At 28.0% G+C, this 25,010-nt stretch overlaps 1 protein-coding gene across 1 annotated transcript in view; it reads left to right on the top strand.

The window, feature by feature from the left end:
* Positions 1-25,010, top strand: part of LOC108692681 (visual system homeobox 2-like) — a 73,872-nt gene that overhangs the window by 36,787 nt on the left and 12,075 nt on the right. Inside the window, exons 3-4 of the mRNA XM_018201091.1 lie at positions 6,946-7,036; positions 12,090-12,213. Coding sequence (XP_018056580.1) covers positions 6,946-7,036; positions 12,090-12,213 — 215 coding nt within the window. The remainder of the gene's footprint in view (positions 1-6,945; positions 7,037-12,089; positions 12,214-25,010) is intronic.

The raw sequence follows: 25,010 nt of genomic DNA on the forward strand, positions 1-25,010 counted from the left end.
CTCTCTCTCTCTTTCTCTCTCTCTCTCCCCTCCCCTCTCTCTCTCTCTCTCACTCTCTACGTTTTTTTCCATAGCATTCACAGCATCGAATAAAATCTAAGAACATCGATAAAAAATGTTGTGTTTTCAGGCAATCAACACTTTGTGCTCTTTGTTCTTATCTGGCATTTGAATGTATGGACATCACAATATTCACACTGTTCTTAAAGGCTCGAATTTCGAGCATGACTCAATCATAAAACAATGGACCGAATTAAGCATGTAAATGCATGGAAGGTGTGAGATTTGTGTCGAGAAGAAGAGAAATAAAACAAATTGTTGAAAATTGAGAAAGGTCTTGAGAACTATTCATTTATATCTGAAATTTATTATTCTTCAATTTATTAGTATTCATATTAAATGCTTTCATTCAAAATATTTGGTTGTATATACTTGACAACGAATTAACAATAACAAGAAAAAAAAGGAATGTATATGTGTGTGTGTGTGTGTGTGTGTGTGTGTGTGTGTGTGTGTGTGTGTGTGTGTGTGTGTGTGTGTGTGTGTGTGTGTGTGTGTGTGTGTATATATACATATCCTCTAGAATATTTACATAAATCGTCAATTATTATATAAAGTTTGCCTATGTTGATACGTATTGCATTAAATTAATCGAAAGTGAAAAAAATCGTAGACTCTTACGCAGCGTGATTCTCCAGAGAACCTGACGATTGAATCGATCAAATTAATCCGACTAAAAAACATCGCGGGAGCATTAGCAGTTTACCCTAAAGCTACTGGTTGGTGCATTACAAGTGTTTTACGCATTGTAGCATGGTGCAACAAAACTGACAGGGTGGAGGGTACCTAATCCACCGAAACATCCCTCGGGATGTATCTAGACTTCGACTACGCTCGAATGCGCTCTATTCGCCCTTCCAACTATGTAGACGACCGCATTACATGTTTCATATACTCTATGAATAATTCCCAGCTTGACGCATTTTTAAAGAACGCCTCAGCGATTGGCGCCTCGATGCTTCTGATGTCAACGGTGTTGGCTTATATGGCAATTATTTGCCAGTTTAATTTTTATTAATAATTTGATTTTTAATGAAATTTTTTATGTAAATATTTATTATATATCCGCGGTAAATAGAATATATTTTAAAGATACTTTCTCATCATTCGATGAAAGAATGTTTTATCAAAGTAAAACTTAATAATGTAGTACTATTGACAATTTTCTGATCTTTGATTATATATGTCAAAATATATTTTGATTATAAATGTATCAAAATATACTTTGAGAAAATATAAATGTGTTAAAATATGAGTATATGAAAAAAATTTCTATATAAAAAAATCATATGTTAAAAAGATAAAATAAATTCACAATTATTTTTTTATATAAGAAAGAAAAATAAGGGGGCACAGTGAGGCATGACTAAAGTTAGCGACAGCGTACAAAATTGACGAGTAATGTGATTTCGTTGGCTATATTGGGGCAATGCAATTCGTTACAAGCAATGTACTGACTGAGCTGATTATAAAATTTATAAATAAATAAACAATTTTTCTCTTCGTAAATTATATAAATCTGCAGTGCAATTAGACTAATTTTGCAACTTTTTAAAATCTTTATTCTTTTTAATTAAATTGATAAAATATTATAAACATAATTAATATTTATATCTATATAAAAAGTAACTTATATGTTAATAATATTTTTTTACATTTAACGTACATATACATAAAATGTCGTAAAAAATTATCCTCAATAATTTTTGCGAATAATACTTATAAAAAGAGAAACTGTTATAATATAACTCTGTGTAATTTTAAAACAAAATTGTATAAAATTTTATAGAAAATTATTCGTAAATTTGTTAATTGTACTGCTAATTTGTTCTCCCTTCACATTTCTCAATTATGAGTTTTTGTGATTGATGTAAAATAGTAGCAGAAAATGAGAATATATGTTTGGATTGAGTCATTTCATCTTACAACGCGCGACAAGGTAATTTTGATGTAAATCAACAAAAGGCTATTTATTTCTTTTTCATGCCACGAAGGTAAAGACGAGGGAAGGTAGAGGGCAGAAACGAATTTTCAATTACTACGTACAAAAGAACGGGTAATTCACAGTCTAAAATGTCTTTGCGACATGTACACATTACGAGCGGCGTGGCGTGTGGGCTTGAAAAGATTTCTAAATTAAATTTTGGGATTAGTATCCAGGTTTAATGCGGACAAGTGATAGCAGAAGATGTCCCAAGGGTGTGCTATACGCTACCTTGGTCCTCCTACCAACCCCCATGGGATCATCATACATACGGCCTACAGTGTAAGGACACGACGATGTCCCGTGCTGCCCTCCTCGTAATACTTCACGCGAGTTTCCATTTGCTGGATGTAAACTTGTTCTCTTTTTTCCGTTATCTTCTCCCCCCCCCCCTCTCTCTCTCTCTTTCTCTCTCTCTCTCTCTCTCTCTCTCTCTCTCTCTCTCTCTCTTTCTGGAATGTCAATCTTCGTCCATGTAAAACGGAAAACGTTCTCGAGTTATTGTCAGAGATAGACAAAAAATACGTATATAGATTATACAAACTGCAATCTTATTATTTAAAACTGATAATGGACATATAACAGTACTTGTATACGATCAAACAATTATTTAAAAATTACTTTGAATTAGGCAATGGTTAAAATATAAAATTTAAACGATTGATCGCTAATTAATTTAAAACCAAGTTAATAAAAACTTTGGAACGTCTTCATAAAAAAAATTTATTTACATCGCTGTAATTTAAGATTTAGATGTAGTAATCATTGTAGTTATTTTAATTATATATGTTAATAGTATATATGTTATAGTTTATATATGTTCAATTTTCAATTAATATCTCTATTAGGATTTCTATTAAGACTATTTTCCCATCCTTAACATTTTTATCTTTAATACCTTTAAATATTTTTCATAAAGTACTTTTTAGTATTTATAATCTTTGTATTTTTAGAAAACATCTTTTTCTATGTTGTTTCTTCATATTTGTTATTTAGCTATATATAAAATAAATAAAATGTCTTATAATCAGACAAAATTAGAACAATGTCTTTATTTTTGCAATTACAGGAAATAGGAAAAAGTGCAAAAAATATGGATTTGTTTAGTCTTAATCAAATGTAAAAATTAAGATTTGATAAATAAAATTTTTTAATTATGATAAATAGTCTTGTATTAATTTTTTGTCAGTTAAGTTGAGTAGAAGAAAAATTTTTTTTCTCTATTTAGACTCTATAGATATCTACTAGAATAGAAACGTTAAGAAATACACATATCTTTATCTATTTCTACTTTTGAGATAAAAAATATTATTAGTGGCGTTCATTGAATTGGTATATCAGTTGTCCGAAAGGCTAAGAAATCGAGTTCTAAGGCCAGGTTTTGACATGAGCTGTCCGACGCGAAACTTAAAGGCTTTGACAGCTACTAAAGCAAAAGCCTGTTTCTGTCTCGCTTTTTAGCACGAGAAACAAGCTGTGTTAGACGAAGGGGTATTTTGAGGGCCGCCATTGGCTATCCACGTTCCTTATTGTCGGTTGCCTGGTAACAGGCCTGCTACGAACACAGGTATACTCTCGATGGCAACCATCCTGCAGCCGCTACTGACACATACACCATCAGACTCGGACGAGCGTAATCCACCACGACACACTAACAGTAGCAACCCTCTCCGCGGTGTTTCTGCGCCTACACGCACATCCCTCTGTTCGCTCTGATCATTGCGTCTACATACACTTCGGGGTTTCCCTGCATGTAAGGCGCGTATATAGCATAAATATATTTAGCTACCCCTCTTTTAACATGCAACAAAATTTTCAAATTGTCGATTTTTAACGGTTATATTTAATATTGGATATCTAATACGTATGTATATATGGATATCTTTAATTTCAAAATTTTATATGAGAAAGACAGAGAGAGAGAGAGAGAGAGAGAGAGAGAGAGAGAGAGAGAGAGAGAGAGAGAGAGAGAGGGAGGGAGAGGGAGGGAGAGAGGGAGAAAGAGAAGGGGAGAGATGGGAGAGGGGAGGGAGAGAGAAAGAGTTAGTAAATGTATGATTTAAAAAAATTATTCTGTATTTTTTTTAGAATCATAGGAAATATTAAATAATTGAAAACGTCATTGAAATTTCATATTGTTGGGTATGATTAATTATAAATGAATATACAATATTAAAGTAAAACTTAGCATACGATATTTGTGTGAGAATAGATACTATTTTATATTTATTATTTGTATTACTTCAAAATTCATTCTAACGCAAACTACATACTTATTCTTAGCTATTATAAATTCTTAAAATTATGATAATGAATATATTTATATTAATAATCATAAAATTGGATATCTAATGATATCCAACATTGTGCTTGTTGAATCTCAATATGATATAAAAGTTTTAATATTCAATATTCTATTGCTGATGACTGAACGAATAATTATTTTTCGAGTTTGTACTCTTTGGCAAAGAAATTTTGAAGATAAGTTGGAGAATATATCGAGAAGGTGTTATCTATCGAGATAATATCTAAGAGCGAATTAGATAATCTGATTAACATTTCGCGAGAGCGAATTAAATGGTCGTATTGATGCATACATCAGCGCATACGCATAGTTGCTTGCATAATAGCTAACTAGATTTGATTAATCGATTAGGTTGTGTATTCCTTAAGCGATGCGACGCGACGCGACACGACGCATCTATTCAGATGAGATGTTTTCTCATACGAATGATACTGATCATATTGTCAAACATTAGCCATGGTTACGAATACATCTCATTAGCAAAATAATAATTTTAGATTTTTAAATTGAGTCTTTCACGCTAAATGTCAGTAAATTAATAATTACTTTATTACCATTCCTTTCTTTATTTTTATTTCTTTAATATAAGAAAATCAAAAAATTTTCTATTTACGTAAAAATTCTTATTTTAAGATATATTTCCGTAGGATAATTAGTTCGATGACTTGAAGTAAAGTGTACTTAAAAACTCAGAACAAGAAGGTAACGTGGAACTGAGGGTTTAAAGAGGCCTCTTTATAGAACTGAAAACAATGCATCATGCAAACGTTATACTCCGAACTTGAAATATTTATTTTTTTTTTCTTAATTCATTTTTCTCTATTACTACAAATATGTTCGACTTCATGTGTTAATTAGATATTCCTGATCATGATAATGTATACAATAAACGTAAATCTCTCTTTCTCCCAATACCCATTAAAATATTTTATAATAAAATTTATATTTGTATAAAAATATAACTTGCGAATTAAAATTTATATTATTTATTATCATAATGAAAACATAAATTGTTGCAATAACAATATATGTTTAGAAAAGTTTTATAATATTCATCGTAATTAAAAAATGTCTATACTTCATGTGAAAATAGCATTAAAACGTCAACTAAACGGGAAAGTATTGACAAATCTTCTACGTATTAATGGTGACGTCAGCGAACATTTCAGACTCCAATTAGTCGAGGGACATGTATAATTGGAATTTAGCTCTTAATTACTACTTAATTAGCCACCAGCAGTATCAGCGACAGCAGTAACGAGAGTTACCCTTAGGGAAGAGTTTCATTGTGCACAATGCTTCAGGCTGCTTTTCGCTCGTTAATTTGACATTAATTTACAATTGATAATTATTTTTGGCCAACGGATTTTGTTCGTAGCTGGATTTCATTGCAAGCTTTCAAGAGTGTCATGTACTTCTGTATATCAATTTGTCGTAAAAATTGCCATTATTGCCATTGCGTATGCGACAATCATTTCACAGAAATTTGATAAATTTCATAAATTGCAGGCTTTTAAAAAATAATTGCAACATACAATTTCTTCGCACAAAAATGTGCGTATATATAACGAAAAGATAATTGAGAAGTTAGTTAATATAATTTATTAATTCATTTTAAATTAAATCTATATAGATCTATATAGATCTTTTGAAATTATTTTTTAAACATTTATTTTTAACGTTTTTATTTGTAACGTTTAATTAATATTTTTAAATAAAGATAAATAAATTATAATTAATTACAATATTTGTATTTAATTATACATATTTCTAATACTTTGACTATATACTGCAGTAATTAGAATAGTGCAATAATCAGATACATATAGTTGATAGAATTATACATATAGTTATTATTGCTAATATAATATAGTAATATAATCATAATTATATATATAGTAATATGTGATTATAATTATAAATATTAAACAGTTTTTCTCTCAATATATATATATTACTGTGTTTTGTAATTAAGTAAGAGAAAATAATATTTCTAAAGAAATGACTTTATTAAAAAAATTAAAAAATTTTTTTATGCGCGCGCAGAAAACAATGTATAGTATTAAACCTAAATGAACTTTATTTAGGAATAAAATATTAGTTTAGCTTGTTTTTGTAATAGAGCAAAATAAAGCAGAAAGTAATGAATTGATAAGGAGATAAATTACCGAAATGTAAAATTCACTTTTTAGACACATATTTACTAGAGTAGTATTCTCTGGGTCCAAATCATTGCCACGTCTGATGTAATAGGTAATTTGATACGTGATGTGTACCTACGCAGTTTCAATATACAGAGCTATATAATCATTAATTATAGATAATGTTATCAAATAATGAGCTGTGAATTCAGTGAAATATTAATCTCGACACATCTCTGATTTTTGTAATATACAAACATAAATTCCGCTAATTTAACGCTGCTTCATAATTACGTTTTTCTTTTTACTTTTTGTTAAAGTATAAAATTGCAATATGTAACAATAATGATAAATATTAATAATAAACATACATAAATATAATGTTACTTTCTTAAAGTTAGACAAAAATTATAAATATTATCACAAAATTTTTATATGTTCGTCTATTATTACAGGTGTTGGACACAATATGGAGTCAGGAAAGGATTTCACGGTAGATGGACTCTCAGGTTTTAGTAAAAAAAAGAAGAAGAAACGTCGTCATAGGTGAGTCTCTGCCAGAAACTTTGCATTTTCCTCTTTAGACTACTTTTCCCAGTGAGATAAGACTGTTCAATATATTCAATATATTTTAATGGAAATATCTGCGCTCATTAACAGCAACTTATAGTTAGTAAATATATTCTTTATTTAAGATGATTTTTTAGTAAATCGAGTTACTATAGAAATGTCTTATTTTTTTTATATAATGAAGTTGAATATAATGAAGTATCGAAATTGACGTGTGCAAAAGTTCTACAGTAAGTTAACAATGAAATGAGAGAGAGAAAAAAGTTGAATATATAATCTTTCACGTAACTTACAAGGGAAATTACTCAGTATGATGTCCAATTAGTTTTGAAAAAAATAACGTTTAGAAGTTGTAGTATCCTATCTTATATTAAATGAGTGCTTGAAACTCGTTGATTCCAGTGGTGGATTTGAACATTCATTTATTTATCCGTCTCAAAGTTGGAATTGCATTTAAGTATGTATTTATATGCACTTATAAAGTTGTACGAATGTATGTACGTACAAAAATACATATGTTTTCTTACTTATACATTTTCATTAATGTATTATTATACGTTTTCAATAAATTGGAATTTGAAAAGTTAAAAATATTTTATTGTAAATATTTTATTGTGTTTTGTTATATTATAAGGTAAAAAAATTAGAAATTGAAATCTATATTATATTACTCGTATGTATGTAGAAAAATCCAAGAATAAAAAAAATTTACGAAAAAATTCCATTTAAACTTATTTTCGGCGGAATCACTTACAAAAAACTTTAACATCTTCTTCTAACAAATGTCAAATTTTCCGAGCAATGGTACTTATTTTAGTTAATAGGAAGTAGGATACTATAACTTTTAATGGTTACTTTTTAAAACTAATAGATAATTTCCTTTGTTGACAGATAATGCTCGCAGACACTTTTTTGACTAACTGCACACAAATCTTACCATAGACTTTTCTTAAAAACGAGATTATAATAATTTAAAAAATTACGATTTTTAGTCACAAAAAAAATTATAGATCAACGGCCATTCTGAAAAGATATTTATGTGCATAAACTTGCATATAAATTTAATTTTGAAAAATAAACATAATCTTATCTTGTTTTCCTTTGATGAAAATGTTCTTGATTTATTTCGTATGTTCCATACTTTCATTAAGATACATGTAGTTTTAATATTTTATCCAAATTATGCAAATATTTGTAATTTTAGGTGAGGCACTCTAAATTTTGGCACTTTACTAAAGACCCTTACTAAAGAACCTTAACAGTTTTGTATGCTTATTGCATATTGATAGTATAGTTTTTTATTTTGAAGCAATAGAGAATTTTATAGTTATTATTTTATATAAAATAACTTTAGTATATCCAATTGAAATTTTAAACTTAAAATGAAATGTTACACAAACCTTTCGCACTCTCAATTATTATGCTATTTAATGAATGTTATTTAAAACAATCCTATACAATCCTATATAATCAACATCTGAATGTAACTACAACTACTACTTTGTGGAAAGTACAATTGTACGATATTTTAATGATTAATTAATTTAATAATTTCTATATTTTTAAAACTTAAACTCTCGATCAACAATACGATTACAGAACTTACACAATACATGCAAATCCCTACAGCACAAAGTTGCAGCAATACTGCTGTAACATTGCAGCAACATCGCATGTTACAGCAATATTGTAAAGATTTTGCAGCGAACTGTTACAAATTCTGTTGTACAGTAACTCCCGCCGCTCTGGGATTTACGCTGCAGAAATCAGAAAAAAATAGAAAAAAATGGGGATAATTTTTCCGCAACTATTCTGTTACATGCCTTTATATTATATTAGTGTTATGTTATATTGTGTTATGATTTCAATTTCTTACTGTTAATATTAATGAAATTATTGTGAGTTGAATCGATTTGTGTCACTGTGTTAAATAGTGCAATCATAAATTATAATCTGAATAAAATAATTACTGTAGGATGTGCAAAAGACTTAGTGATTATTTCGTGAGTGTAGAGGAATAGTAAAGCATGTATAACAAAATATTTTATAACAAGTACTTTGCTCTTATATTCTTTATTTAATTATTCTTAGTTTGTTGTCTTCTATATCCCACCTGTTTGGGATATATGACATTTTTAACAAGCGGGATTTATGCCCAATGCATACAAAGTGCGTAGATTAAATTCAGTGCACTAAATGCAATAAACGCATTATACGAAATATGTACCTCATGTCATAACACTTGTAACATGTGTAGGAAGATATAATTATCATTTATTACTTTATATTTATCATTCTTATTCCTTAATAAAACTTTATAAACACATTTTATAAGTTATTGTATCATTATACGTTTTATTTATATGCATTATTTGTAAATTTTTCGTGAGCCATACATACTCTCTCGTCCCCTTATGAGTAACTATATATCCCACCCCTATGAGATATACGGCAAAATGCAAGGGTTTAAAAAAATTCATTTTTTAATACGAAATACAAATATTTCGAATTTCTAATATTTTTTTCATAATAGTAGATAGTACAAAGTTTTACTGATATAGACTGTTTACTTTAAACATAGTAAATAATACTTAATAAATTAAGTTTTTGATAGATGCGACGTATATACCAAAGTTACCCTATGGGAATGTATATACAATATTTTTTTACATTAAAATTATATATTTTTTTAAAATAAAATAGATATATTTCAATGATAAATTCTAATAATAAATATTCAGAGACAGATTATGTTAACATGGTACTAGCAAGGTTTATCATATACATATTACGTAATAATATTTTTATACAATTTTATTTTAATTTACCAATACGAAATGAAAAAATATTTTACGACTGCTGAAATATTATTGGATTATATATAAATCGAATAGTATACATTATTATTATATTTATATATATATGAGGGTCGTTTGAAAAGTTTTGAGTCTCAATATGAAGATGATGTTACACATCAAAACTATTCTGGAATTATAATCGTACAGGCTTTGAAAGATACCTGTGAAAATTGTAGCTATTTTGGACGCTCAGTTATTGTTTGACTTGTCATTTATGCAAATCAATGTCAGTGTTTTTATCAAAATGGAAAAAAATCAAATATTACGCCGTGATTAAGTTTTTGCATTTGAAAGAAATATACACTTGCGCAAATTAAAGACGAATTGAACGCTGTTTGCAAGAACTCTGTCTCATCATTTGCTACTGTGAAAAGATGGACAACTGAATTTAAACGTAGTCATATCAGTTTGACTGATGATGAGCATTCAGGACAGTCAATAACTGAATTAAAGGGGAGGGAGCACTGGAAAAAGTGTATCGATTTAAAAGGAGACTATTGAAAAATAAAATTGAATTTCGAATTGAAAAAATACTTGTTTCTATGTTAGGCTCGAAACTTTTCAAATGACTTTCGTATTATATGTTATAATGTTTATATACATAAAAATTATTGTAATATAAAAAAAATCTGGAAAAGAATCTACTTAGATAGGATAGAGTGGGACTATTCTGTCATTTTCAACCTCAAAGTAATATAAAGTTTATGACAACAAGCAATATCTTTTTACAGTAATAGCTTATAACTATCTTATACAATTATAATTGTTGAGAGTACATGTATAATCTTTAATATAAACAATATCGTGAGAAATGGCGCCGCTCTACCCTCTATTTTGCACAGTTACATTTATAAAAGAAATGACATTTTATTATATGTATGTTCAAGAGCAATTGTAGATATTCTCTAATTAATATAAAACTAATATAAAACTAGAAATATAATTATTCGTAAAAATATATTCTAACATTACAAACTTTAAATTAGCGCTTATTTCAACTTATTTGATATTTTGATACGATCGCTGTTCGAAGTTAATCCTGTAGAATTCGAAAGGATTACACGGCAATCTTTAAACGAGCACACAAAACTGAAGCAAAATTGTCGACGATTTTCGCGTGTCCGCTTAACGAGCGGATGATCGTTCGGGAAATGACTTTCAATTTCGAAGCTTTCGTTCGGCCCACAAAGGCAGATGCCAGCTCGTTCTCCGCGCAACCTACAATTTGTCGAATCGCAAGACTAATTGGACGTCTTGCCGTCAAATTCGCTTCTCCAGTTTCTGTCATATCACGCGCATATGTGCCTTCTGGCTGAACACTAGCCTGTCTACCATCGACTGTCCATCACGCGTTGCTAAGTTATACATCCTGCTTATGAAAAAGAAGAAGAAACGAAGAAATCACTTACTACGTGTCGTCTCTCGAATTTTTACATCGAATTTACATCGACAAAATGTATGCAACTAATTGTAATAAGCTAATGATGGAATAGATACTTGCGACTTCTTAGGAAAATAGACCTGTGACGATTTTATGCTGATGCACGTTACAAGAATGAAATATGAGAGTAATTTAAAAAGTATTGTCGAGATGATGATTAAATTAAATTAACATTTCTGTCACTGCCAACGTACAATTGCACATGTATTCTGTACCTTCACCTTTATAATAAACATTAATGTTGCTATTACATTTAGATAAAATATAACCTGTTCTTTAAATAATAAAAATAAAATATGTCTATTCTTTATATGTAAACATTGTTTTTAATTTCTTTCTCATAAAAGATACATTTTCAAATACATTTATGTACTAAGTATATTTATTAATATAACTATTAATGTTTAATATTTGATGTATCTCTCCACAAGAAAATTGTGAAAGCTTATAATTTGATATTAGTAGTACAATAGCGATGTTCATAAATTTTTCGTTTGATTTAGATTTCTAATCTGTAGTATTTTTTTATCCATATACTCATAGAAAACATTCGCTTATTATAAAATGTTGCTAGTCAAATAATTAGCAAAGATTTTAATTCTTCTTTTGATATTTCTATATAAATGCCATACATGCTATTTGAATTTTTTCAGTTTTTTGAGAGAAAGATAGATTTAAGGTAGAAGCTCTGTAATGGCATATAACTAGGTTCATGTGGTTGTTGCTCCAGGACGATCTTCACGTCACAGCAGCTGGAGGCGCTGGAGGCAGCTTTCAAGGAAGCCCATTACCCTGACGTCTATGCCCGCGAGATGCTAAGTCTGAGGACTGATCTACCTGAAGACAGGATACAGGTAAGCGAAAATAAAAAAATTTATTTTTATGTATAAATTACGATAATTTTTATATAGTAAGATAAAGTTGAGCATTTTTAACAAATTAAAATTTAAAATAAATTACAGATAAGTAATTAATTTTAAATCGAAATTAGAAATTAAGTCTCATTGAAATCTTTATAGCAATAGGACATTTAGAATGTAGGCTACTTTTAATCTTAACTTTCTTAAATAAACTTAAATAAATAGCAAATTTTATATATATATTTGTGCTACTATGCCACAGAAAATAATTTCCTACAAAGTCTATATATATGGTGCGTGCGCGCGCGCGCGCGCGCGCGCGTGTGTGTGTGTGTGTGTGTACTTATTTATATTTATGAACCTCTAAATTTCTTGGAGCGAAATCTCATTCCAAAAAAATGATAATATTGCCGCTATTAAAAAAGAAAATATTTGTACTTTTGAATAAGAGTGATAGATTTTATTTTTTTCTTTTTAAGTAAAATTTTAACCTTTTGGAGTAAGTTTAATTCCAAAAAAGGAGACTTCCTCTCTTTGGAGTTAATCTCATTCCTTGAAAGAGTAAAATCTCACACAAAAAATCTGCCATTCTTATTAAAGAGTTTAAATATTTTCTTTTAAAATGAGATTTTACCCTAAGAAATTTAGTAAGTAGATCCTCTCTGACCGCTTTTCCTCTTTGCGAGCTACAATTGCAAAAGCGTTTATAAATAATTGTAATTGCAAGAATTGATCAATCACTGTAAAATATTCACCTCAAATTCGACTGTAATTGGTCAATTTTTATAACTACAACCACTTACAACAATACAAATAGTAATAATGTAATTTTCTTACAGACTCTCTCAATTCAACAACAAAAAATCCAAAAAAAATCAGGGCAAATGAGATCAGCCTGGTTAAATTAATATAAAATATCAATCCCTTCATGTCCAAAAAAAATCTGATTTTTTTTTGGACATGAAGAGATTGATATTTTGAAATTGTATTGCTGAAGATGATTCCAAAGTGGACTGAAACGTACTATTTTTTGGATGAAGATTCTATTTCCTGGAATAAAGATTTAAGATTGAATATTAACTATCATGCTGACTCTCATTCACCCTGATTTTTTTTTATTTTTTTGTCACTTACAATTACGTTTACGCAATTCTGGAACACGCATTAAGATTATGGTAACATTAAAAATCGACTATAAAAGAAATAATTTTTTAAAGCTGGCGATTACTGCTGAGTGGGAAATAATAGATTAATAAATTTTCTCATGGTAAATCCAAAGCAGGATTTTCTTTCATTCTTTTTTCTGTTTCGCTCTTTTTTAATATCTTCTTTTCTGACATCTCTTTTTTTTTCTTTTATACCTTTCTCCATTTTTTTCCTATTCTAAAATCTTTGGAGTAGAATCTAATTCTAAAAAATGAAATTTCTCTCTTAAAAATTGATATCTAATTGATATCTAATTGAGTTCCTTTTGCAGCACTGGCTCAATTGTCATTCTTATTCACTCCTTAGAATTAGATTTCATTTCAAAAATTTTAAAGAGTAGAAAAGAGGCTTTCTGTGAGATCCAAGATCTGTGCTGTACTTGGCAAAGCAAAATATATGACCGAAGCAAATTGTGTTTCTTTTAAATATTAGTATGCAATAAATATGCGAGTAATTACTACAAAATATATTAGAATTGAGAGTGCCTTTTTGAAAGCTGCCTTTGATAAACTTTTTATTTTTACTCAATAATTTATAATTATAAATTTTTGAAAAATACTAAAAATACTAATTGCGCGCGCGCGCATGTGTGAGAGAGATTGGATGAGTGAATGATAGGATGGGTGAATAGATGGGTGGATGTTAGCTACTATACCAGTTAACTTCTATATCAGTTGGCTTTTATAAATTTAAATGTACAGCTAACTTTTGAAGCAAAACAGCAAGCAGAGTAAAATAGAAAGAAATCAACAATAAAATTGCCTTCAAATAAAATCTAAATTCTTTTATTCTATTCTTTTTTTATTGTTTCAACAATAAAGAAGAGAGCAAGAGAGAGATTCTTCAAGTATCATAACGTCATCATGTAGTTTTCATCTATGCTGTCCCAATTGCGTGCGTGTGTACATTAGTGCAGCTTGCGTATATTGTACATCAGAGGTGCCTAAGTGGATTTAACTAAGAGAGTCCGCACCTTGCCTGTGCATCCCCACTACTAACTTATCACGTTTGTCGATTCGTATCGTAGACTAGGGGAAACGGGGAGAGCATGTGGAAGAAAATGGCCCGCGGGCCACGACTCGGACAATTCTGTATATATGTGAATGAGCGCGTTCCCAACATACGACATATACATATGCACGCAACCTGTACACGGCAGCCAGTGATTATATTTTGATATAATTCGAGGTACGAGGGCGGCTGCCGCGAACGGCGGGGGTGGCTGGTGAGTCAAGTAGGAGGGAGACTGGAAGAGGGGAGGGCTGGGGAATCGCGCGGGGTGACGGCATGGGGTTGTCGAGGCTGCTTGAAGCGTGCAGGCGCGTACACATAGAGTGCCGGGGAACGACAAAGCGGCCATTACAGGATGGGTGCGGTCCCGCGGGCCAATCAGAGAGAAGAGTCAGGGACCGGACGGCCAATCAGAACGCGCTTTCCACCCGTCTTTTGTTTCTAAATTTGCGCGCGCGACGGGGACACAATATAACGAGGCGCGAGACGGAAAGAGGAGCTGATAATCATTAACGGGGATATTTTTGCATGGAGAGGTGGCATCTTTCTTTCTCTGTCGCTCATTTCGTCTCATTCCTTTTTATTTTGTTCTTATATGCAGTTTTACTCTTTATTTTCAAATTTATTTTTGTCTTTCTTTGATTGAACTAGCGAGTTCTTTAGACATTCGCACAGTGTTTTTGTACATTATTTGAATTTAAGAAATTTTGAATTATGTATGGTTAAAAGATCATTGCAAATAAACATAACATTTAATCTAGAATTATGTTTATGTATATAAAACATACCAACAGATTATGTTTATATGTACAAAACATTGTACATTATTACTTAAATTTTTCTGTTTGTAGTATAATTATATTTTGTAGTGTAATTATATTTATATTAGTCCATTAAATATATTTATTCAATTACACTTTTTAAATAATGTATAATTTTTAAATAATGTATAAAGCCATATATAAAGCAATGCTATGTTTACGTTATTATATACTATATATAAATTTTTTAATATTTAAATGTAAAAAACGTTTGATTGGAATACAATTAGCTTGAAAAATTTTAAAAAGGAATTATTCAGACATTAATAAATTAGAAAAAGCAGTTATTTTCTTAAAAATTATGATTTAATAAGGCTAATAACGAAATCGTAAAAATAAAAATGTAATTAGCTTTCTAAAGAAGAAATGTAGATATATTGTTTATGAAATGAGGTAATTACAAGATAATAAATGAATGTTACAAGGACAAAATGAATTTGTCCATTATTTCACGTGTCTTTTTTTTCTTTTATGAAGAATAATATCAAAATATAAAAAATATCAAAAATAAAAAATTGATTACAGTTACTTAATACCTAATATAAATAAGAGATTGAATAAAATTAACTGAATTAATATTTTTTATTTTTGAATTTTCGACTAATAAGTATTACGATTCTAAGAAACTTGAATGGAAGATTTCCGTTCTAATGAAAATTATCCTCTTGGTAATTTGACAATAAATCGATTTCTGAAGGGTGTCGAAGTATTATTTATTTAATAAAATTAATGATTTTAGATACATTAACTTGATCTAGATAGAAATTAATTAGTTATGCTTATTAAATTTTACAAATTTGTTAATTATCATCCTTATTATGAATGTACAAGATTTATAAGGAAGTTGTTCTAATAAATATTTTTGTATGAAGTCATTTTAATGGAAAATAAAAATATAATTGAAAATAAAAATACAATGATAAAAGATAAGAGATTCTTACAATAAGATGGGAGTAAAATTTATAGAATAAGATAAGAATAAAATAAGTGGCATTTACGTGCATTGAATTTGCGCTTATTATAATTTTAATATTTGTACTAACATTAAATGATGTTAACATTGAGTTATACATTACTAAATTTGTGTAAAGTAACATTTAAATGAATAATGTAATCAAAACGCTTGTTGTTTAATTGATTGCATAAAACAGATTTAAAAATTATTTGATTTATATAATAGCAACAGAAACTATCGTTAAATACTACAAAGCTTGTTTTATACGTATGTTGATCATCATTTTTATTATTATTAATACAATAAAATTTTGATACTTTTGTTATCATTTTGCCAGTGTTACGGTTGTATAGTGTTAACCGAACTAAAATATCGAAGACAAGCAGTCGAAACCTCCTGCGGTGAAGTTAATCGAAATGTCTTCAACAGATTGTCGTATTGATCTTTTATATTTGAACCTTATGTATAAAATATTACTATATATGAGAAAACATATGTTTGTTGTGTATTGGATATTATAATGAAGAGAGCAATTAATGGTTTTTTTTTTATCATAATTTTTTGGTGCTTTATTGTATTACATTACTACTGTGAAAAATTAAATGCTTAGAACTTCTAACACACAATCAATTTCCCTGTATACGATATAAGGGAGGCAACTTGTTATAGCGAGCTCATGTTCGCAACTTGGCTGCGTCTGATTGGCGGATAGAATCACGCACAAACGGACATAATTTCGGCGATCTGAGGGTTATGATTTCTTATGGGGTGAAAATTGCACACTGTGCTATTCCTACCAGTTTTGACGCGATCGATAGGAAGGGTTCCATGTTGCGGAGTGATTCAAATTAAATTATACTAGAAATGAATTATTATATGATTATAAAGCTGCATAAGCCAAGCATGCATTGTAAGAAAATAACTTAGTTAATATTTTATTCTATAATTTAATGCTTCATAATTTAATGTTTCCGATGTTATTTTGCTTTTGTTCCTTTAGTTGTTCAACATAGTTGACTGTTGTTGACTAAAATTTATGAATAATAAGAAGGAAAGGATTTTTTTTATATGAATGAGGAATAATTTTTTTATTTAAATAAAAAATTTGCTTATTAAAATATTATATAGGCGAATAATTTGTTGAATTATACAATTGACTATGTTGATCCAAGTGTTCTAAAATTTTTTGTATTTTCGCAAGGGCGGCGATTTTTTTCCTTGGAATAATTTATTACGCGTAACGAGAATGTGAACTCGTGAAGAGAAAGATGGGAAGTGTATAGGATCGTGCCAGTGTTCCGTCGTAAGCGGCCCATTAGCGAGGAATTTTTTGACGTGATTCACACAATCGTCACGCGTTCGTTTGGACGAAGAAAGCAGAAGGATGGAAAGCCGCCTTCGAGTCGAAGAGAAAAAAAATTTATTTCAAGTAGCAGCTCGCAGTTCGCGATGCGCAAGTCATCCACAGAGCTCTCCAGGATTCTCACCCGAGTTCCACGTGAGTTCCCTGACAAAAGTTTCTCTGAAGGAATCCCCCTTCCTAACAACAAGGCCCCATTGTCAAGGCCCCGTTTGCACTCGGGCGCCATTGAGGATTCGTTAGAACGGCCAGCCAGGTAGGAGGCGCGAGTTGCTCCTCCGACAAGGCGTTCGACATTTCCTTCTCATTTTGCAAGATCACTCTGCCATGTTTTACGATATATATATTTCATATTGCTCTTTCATGATTAACAGTTCCGTCTAAAGCATTTTGTGGTTATTTTATATTTTTTATGTTCTTAGATAGGATCCTAGATAGGATCATGCATTGTTGAAAATCTTTGGTAATGCTTAATATAGATATTGTCTATTCGTTTCCATTTAATTATATAGTACCTATATTATATTTATTTAAAAAATATTATTTCAATTCAATAAAAATTAAGTTTAATAATCGAATTTTGGGGAATTTTGATTTCACAACTTAGAAATACATGTTATTATCAAATATACCTTATTTATTAACATGTTTTATGCCGTGCTATTTTTACGCGATCCATTCATGTACCACCAATTGTGGTACCACCATATAACAACTACTAATTCTATATTCTATATTTTATTCTATATATTCTATATAATAATATTATATAATAATAAATTATATATTCTACATTCTATTAGAATATTACATTATAATCTAATTGTACCACTTTACCGATGCGACACGGTATTGAATAAGTAAAATACAAGGTGTGATTGGAAATTTTAATATATATGTAACGGTTTATTTTTTAATCAGATTACTATTATTATAATATCCGTTAAATTAAAATATTTAAATTTTAATATTTAAATTTTTAATGTTAAATTTTTACGCAATCTCGTATGTAAAATATTATAAAATTTAATATTACGTGTATCTGCTAGTAGATGCATTATAAATGCATTATATAACAATATATTTTAATATTAAATATCGCAAGAGTTAAGAATCGCAAGAAAAAAAAATAAAAAATGCAATAAAGAAATTGCTTAATGGAAACAGATTCCTAACTTATCATAAATACAGCGAATATTAAATAAGTTAAAATGATATTTTGCCAGGCTTCTTTCGTAATGTAGTTCACGTTAAAATTTAATACGACAAGCATCTTATAAGTAAGGTATATATCATGTCTTTCATGGTTAAAAAACAACTTGATGCAATTTACGAAATGGCGGCTACAGCTAACACTTGCGAAAGCAATGCGAGCAACATCGCTCGTAAAACGGGTGAAATGGCTTGTTCGAATTCGGTTTCGTCCAAGAAAGAGCTTTTTTTAGTACATACAGCTATTGTTGAATGCTTTCGTCGCTGTTTGCAGCTATTGTATTATTTGTAGGATCGAATCGAAAATAAGGTGAAATTCTATTACTATAATTTTTTTGTAACAGCTGTATATAAAGAACTAATATACTGTATATATTTATGGCAATAATAATTATCTGTGGATAATTCTAAATAAATTTTGGCAGGAAACACTGTACAAACGATAATAAAATTTCAAGTCTTATATTCTATTTCTATAGAAAATATCTATAATTGGAAAAAAATCTAATGAATGTTTGTATTACAGTAAGTATACCTAAAAAAACAATTTAATTTATAATTTAATTAAGATATCTGCTTATATAATAAGACCCTCTTAATTAATTTTATTTTTTAAAATTCTATTTATGGGAATTATTGAAATAAACTGAAATAAATAAGTAAAAATCAAATCTTCATTTCATTCACTCCCAAAAATAAAAATATACTGTTTATATAGAATATGTGTAAATGAACGAAAAAAATTTTGTTAAACTTTGACATTAGGCCTTATTACATATTGCATATAAATATAATAAGAATCCAAATTAGAAGTAAATTAAAAATAATAAAGAAAGAAAATATTTTCTTTCTAAATCAAATTTTAGAATTATTAATTATAGAAAGGAAATTTCTTAGGATTTACTCTGCTCTTAAATATTACAATTATCTTTAATTTTGTTTGTAATTAATCTCTTTAATCTTTAGAAATGTTCAATTTAAATCAATTTTGGCTTAAAAGATAGCAGCATTGAAAATCATTATTTTTTAGCATAAACCACATAACAAACAAATAATAACAGCTATAATAATAATCACATAAAAAAAAGTAGATCTTATTTAATAAGTATATTGTTAAAAAAAAATACTTATACTTATTTAAAAAAATTGATTTATTAGTTATATTTTATAGTTAGGAAGTTAAATAATATGAATGAATAGTAAATTATGAAACATTGTATACTGTAAATTTTAGTGGATTGTTATAAAAATTGCTCATATTAGGCTCATACATACAAATTTTTGTTGTGTTAAACAAACGTGTTGTTACTGATTCCAATTCTTTAATCCTTTTTTTATTTACTTCCTATGACACATCATTTAAATATATATTGCAGATGTAAATTTTTAAAGTAATATTTAAAAGTGGATCTTATTTAGTGCCTGGGTCTTATTCGGCACAGATACCTTATATGTATATATTATATTTAGCAACAATTAAATTAAATTAATTTACAGAATTAAAATATATATAATTATAAAATAATTTTACATAATTTATCAATATAAATTAGACATACAAAAGAGAATTAAATTAGCTATTTCTTGTTTGCTAAAATGAAAGAGTATCAAGTACAAATTATATATCATGTTAAAAGGTTACTTAAGCAGAATAATGTTTATCTTGGAAAAATATTAATAATATAAGAGAAATTGTGATAAAAGTCAATAAATATGTTATTACATTTATTAATAAAAAATTGTTAAGTATGATATTAAGACATCTCAGAAATTAAGCAACAACATTTGTTATTTAAACATGTATAACTTGGAGGAGATTTCCGAGCGATGGACAAACGACGAAGAATTTGTGATACAAAAATATTTATTTAGTTTCAAATTTTAGCCTTAAATAACAAAATATGCTTATTAAGTTATATATGTTTAAGTACATATATACAATACAATTTTGCTTAATTCCCGGAATTCTTGATGTCTTACGTAACTTTATTCTTTGACAACATTTTTATTTTTGATAATGATTTTTCCATGTTCCTGATATTTCTTCCATTATAAGCACTACTTACTCGATCTAAGTAAATACTTATATATTACATATAATTTTTACATTTCGGAATTTATTTATTTTAGACGAAAAACAGCTCTAACTTAACATTCTTTTTTATATTTTTATTATTCACTGTTATGAATAAGTTATCCTGTCCTAAAAATATACATATTTTAATTTGTACTAAATATTCTGAATATTGTCCAACTTACTTATTATATATTGTACATTGATATGATGATCGTAAAGAAAATATTTCAGTTTTCTAATCATTTTCTACAAGATTATATATTGTATAGAAGTACGCGTATTTTAGCTACTTTAACAACTAATAACTTAGTATACTATGTTTTCTGATGTATCAAATGCTTCCACTATATTGCATCATACGTTGTAGAATAAGCATTTTCAGTATCGTAAATATAATATTTAGAATCGACAGTTGAGCGGGATAAAGAAAATTCGTTGGAAGATACAATTTTCTGGAACGTAATGAGAAATTGAGTCACGTCTGTGTTGCTACAAGTAACTTTTCTCCTTTTCGTATTCTCAACTTCTTTTCTTTCTTTTTCTCCTTATCTTTCTCTATATCAACTTCTTCGATTTTCTACAATGTCTTACATTTCTCCGCCTATTCTTGGATCGAGTCACAGGATTAGTCGTAGAGAAGACGTGCTAAGAAAGGGTAATGGCGCGGAAACGGCTCAAATGATCCGCGAATTTTCAGGCAGACGAGACTTCCTACTCGTGTTTATGTTTAGTAGGCACCCACCGTCGTAAGTCATTGAGAATTATGCCGATATTACCATTCACAAGGAATTTATGGTAATTCACAAATCAATTGTAGTTTCTTCTCTCTATTATTGATGTCACGCCGTCATTCTCGGAAACGACCTTCTGCACTGTACTCTGATTATTATTGATCTCTTGACATTTTTTGATATAGAACGTACTTCAAGTGTCTTTAATAAGCAGCGAAAATTACTTACTGCGATGTCGTAGATATATAGATAAAGGAGCCAACGGCAATGTCTCGCGCCATATCTTAGCGCCGAGATACTACCGTGTATTTAGATACAACGTGCTACTGCAAATTCACATGAAATACTTCTTCTTAAAATTAAATTTAATGATTTCACACTCATTTTCTAATAACAAATATAAAATTTATATTGAATAATGAATATTGATTATAATTTAGTATAAAATTATATAAAATTATTTCTTTGTTATTGTTACTAAGATTTTAAATATATATATATTTTTTAATTTTAATATCTAAAGTTATGTTATAAAATCGTAGATGTAGAAGAAGAATACGATAGTAAAGTCAATGTTGAAAGAACTTGAAAAGAGATTAAATTATTTTTTAATTTTTAAAACGTAGCATTGTGAAAAAAGAAGAAGATTTATTTACGATTTTATTGTAGAAGTAGTAATATGTAATATAAAATATTTCTATATTATGTTACAAATTAAATAAACTGTATTATAAACTATAATAGAATATTTTAAGAAAAATTTTTGTTTTATATTTATAAAAATTTTTTAAATTTTTTACAAATTTTCACTAAGATACATAAAAATTTTTATAACATTACTTAATTTATATACTTAATTTATGTTTTTTGTAATTTATAAAAGAGAAATTAGTATATTCTATTTTTGTGATAATATTGTACAAATGAAGACACATGTCTCCACAATATTTTATACATACACGCAACAAATGTTTACAACATTTCATTTAGTATACATTTTATATAAGTAAAAGCAATGTATTCCTATAGAAACAATATAATAATGTCTTTCTGTGTTTTTAATTTTGTATAAAATTATTTATTTAAAAGTGTGTAAGTATTTTTTTATTTACTATTTTAGTATAAGTAATGTTAATTCTTACATAAACATTTCTGTAGCATTTGTTTAGAATTGTTGCAAATTCTAGTATTATTAGATATATTTAGAAATTTTATTAAAAGATCTTATTCTATTTTATTTTAAAAAATCTTACTAAATATATTAGACTGATAAGAAAAAAAAATATTTTTTTCAATCTCAGTTCAAAAGCTTCCATTTCATGCTAAAAAACATAAATTTTTATTTAAAAATATTAAGATTTAGAGAATTAGATTTAGAGATTTAGGTTAATGAACGATTTTTAAATCAAAGTTTCGATTTTCCTTAATACATGATTTGATGCAAAAATAGCTTAATCCGAATTTTAAATGTGATACTGTATGTTTTTTGGTCACTAAACATGATGCAATAATTCATTTAACCGATATACTTTAAGAAATACAGCCCAATTATAATGTGAAAAAATGACCAAATTTTGAGTTCAAGGTCGATTTTAACAAGGTTCCAAGCATTCAGATATGTCGTCATTCCTCTCAAATTATCTGTTTACGTAGAACAAGATCCAGTTGGAATTTTTCCGGGAAATTTCCTACAGGGCCTTTAAATGTTGCATTTAACTGGATTATAAATCGTTTTACATAATAAACAAAATATACTACATAATATGCAATTTATTTCAATTAATTAAATTTCAATTAATTAAATACTATTTTTTTGTATTATATACTCATTTTATTTTCTAATAAAAAGTCTTTTATTGTCAAATTGAGACATTTAATTTAAGTATGTCAAAATCACAAAACGATATACTTTAGAATTTTTAAAAAAAATTTTTCCTTGCTAAGGTAATATTTTTCACAATAAGTTTTTTACCAAATTAACTTAGGGAAGGGGGGATTATTTCATATGGGGAATATTTCGGTGTCTTACCATGTTTATATTCCGCGAATATTTCGGTGTCTTACCATGTTTATATTATTAGCGTCTCAGATCAATTGTGATTAATCTGTTTCGATGCACAGTCATCATCTGAGATAATTAAATTTAAATCAAGAATGTATATTATATTCATTATTCTAATTTTGATTATGGCGTTCTCTATCACATTTATGTATATGATTTACAAGGTCGTACTTATTTTTAAAATATAGATATATCATCTTATATTTGTTTTATACAAATTTTTATTTACATTATTTAATTATTGTTAATTCGTACAATTAGAGTTTTTTTTATAAAAACTATCGTGAAAAAAATTATTATTGTTTTAAATTATTGTTTTAAATTGTTTGAAATTATTTATTATTGTAAATAATGATTTTCCGATTAAATAACAAAAAGATTACTTGTTATTTTGACAATTATTATATATTGATAGTATTATATATTGATAGTATTTGATAGATATAAACAAACGAACATTGAAAATCTCTTTATTTGCCGAAAAGTTATTTCTCTACCATGGATGTGAGTTATGTGACAGGTGGATATTCGGCTAAGAATTTTATAAGGACTCAAAACTGATTGTAAGGATCTAGAGGAAACGTCAACATCTTTAAAAGTGGGATTAATGCTGAATAAATAATATTGAGACCTGAAATTAGCTATTTCCGACTGAGTAAAATAAATATTTTCTTATCGACCGTTCTAGGGATTATGAAAATCTTTGGAGTTGAATGTATGTACACACATGCACACACACACACACACACACACACACATTTATTTATTTATTTGACTTGATAATTATGTGGCGTGACTGTTTTAAAATTATAAGAAGTAATTATAACGAGTTCTGTTTGTTCGTTTTCTCATTATGCTTTTGGAATAAGAAAATTTTAATCATACCTATTTGCTTATAATTATAAATTGCATATTTTATAAACATACACAGAATCACTTTTTATTTTGGGAAAAAACTAAAAAAATACAATGATAAATATAAATATTTTCTTGTTCCTAAGTTTATTGATCAAGAAACGAATTAGTTATACAAGCATATAAGTATGTGTACATATACGTTTAATTAAAGATTTAATATTAAGAAACAAAATAATAATAAGAAATGACAGAATAATATAAAGAGAATATTTACAATACAATTACGATATTCCAATAAAAAGGTATAAAGCAACTCGTAAAGAGAGGATAACAATTTCATATTAAAATTAAAAACTCAGAACATTTTAATTCCTTATAAAAATAATAACACAAACTCTCTGGTAACATATTTTTATATATACAAATTTTAAATATTATATTTTATTGCATGGAAGGCATAGTTAAGAATTTTAACGTTTTTTTTTAAATATAAATGGT

This window comes from Atta colombica, unplaced genomic scaffold, assembly GCF_001594045.1.
Source record: "Atta colombica isolate Treedump-2 unplaced genomic scaffold, Acol1.0 scaffold1, whole genome shotgun sequence".
Classification (NCBI taxonomy): Eukaryota; Metazoa; Arthropoda; class Insecta; order Hymenoptera; family Formicidae; genus Atta; species Atta colombica.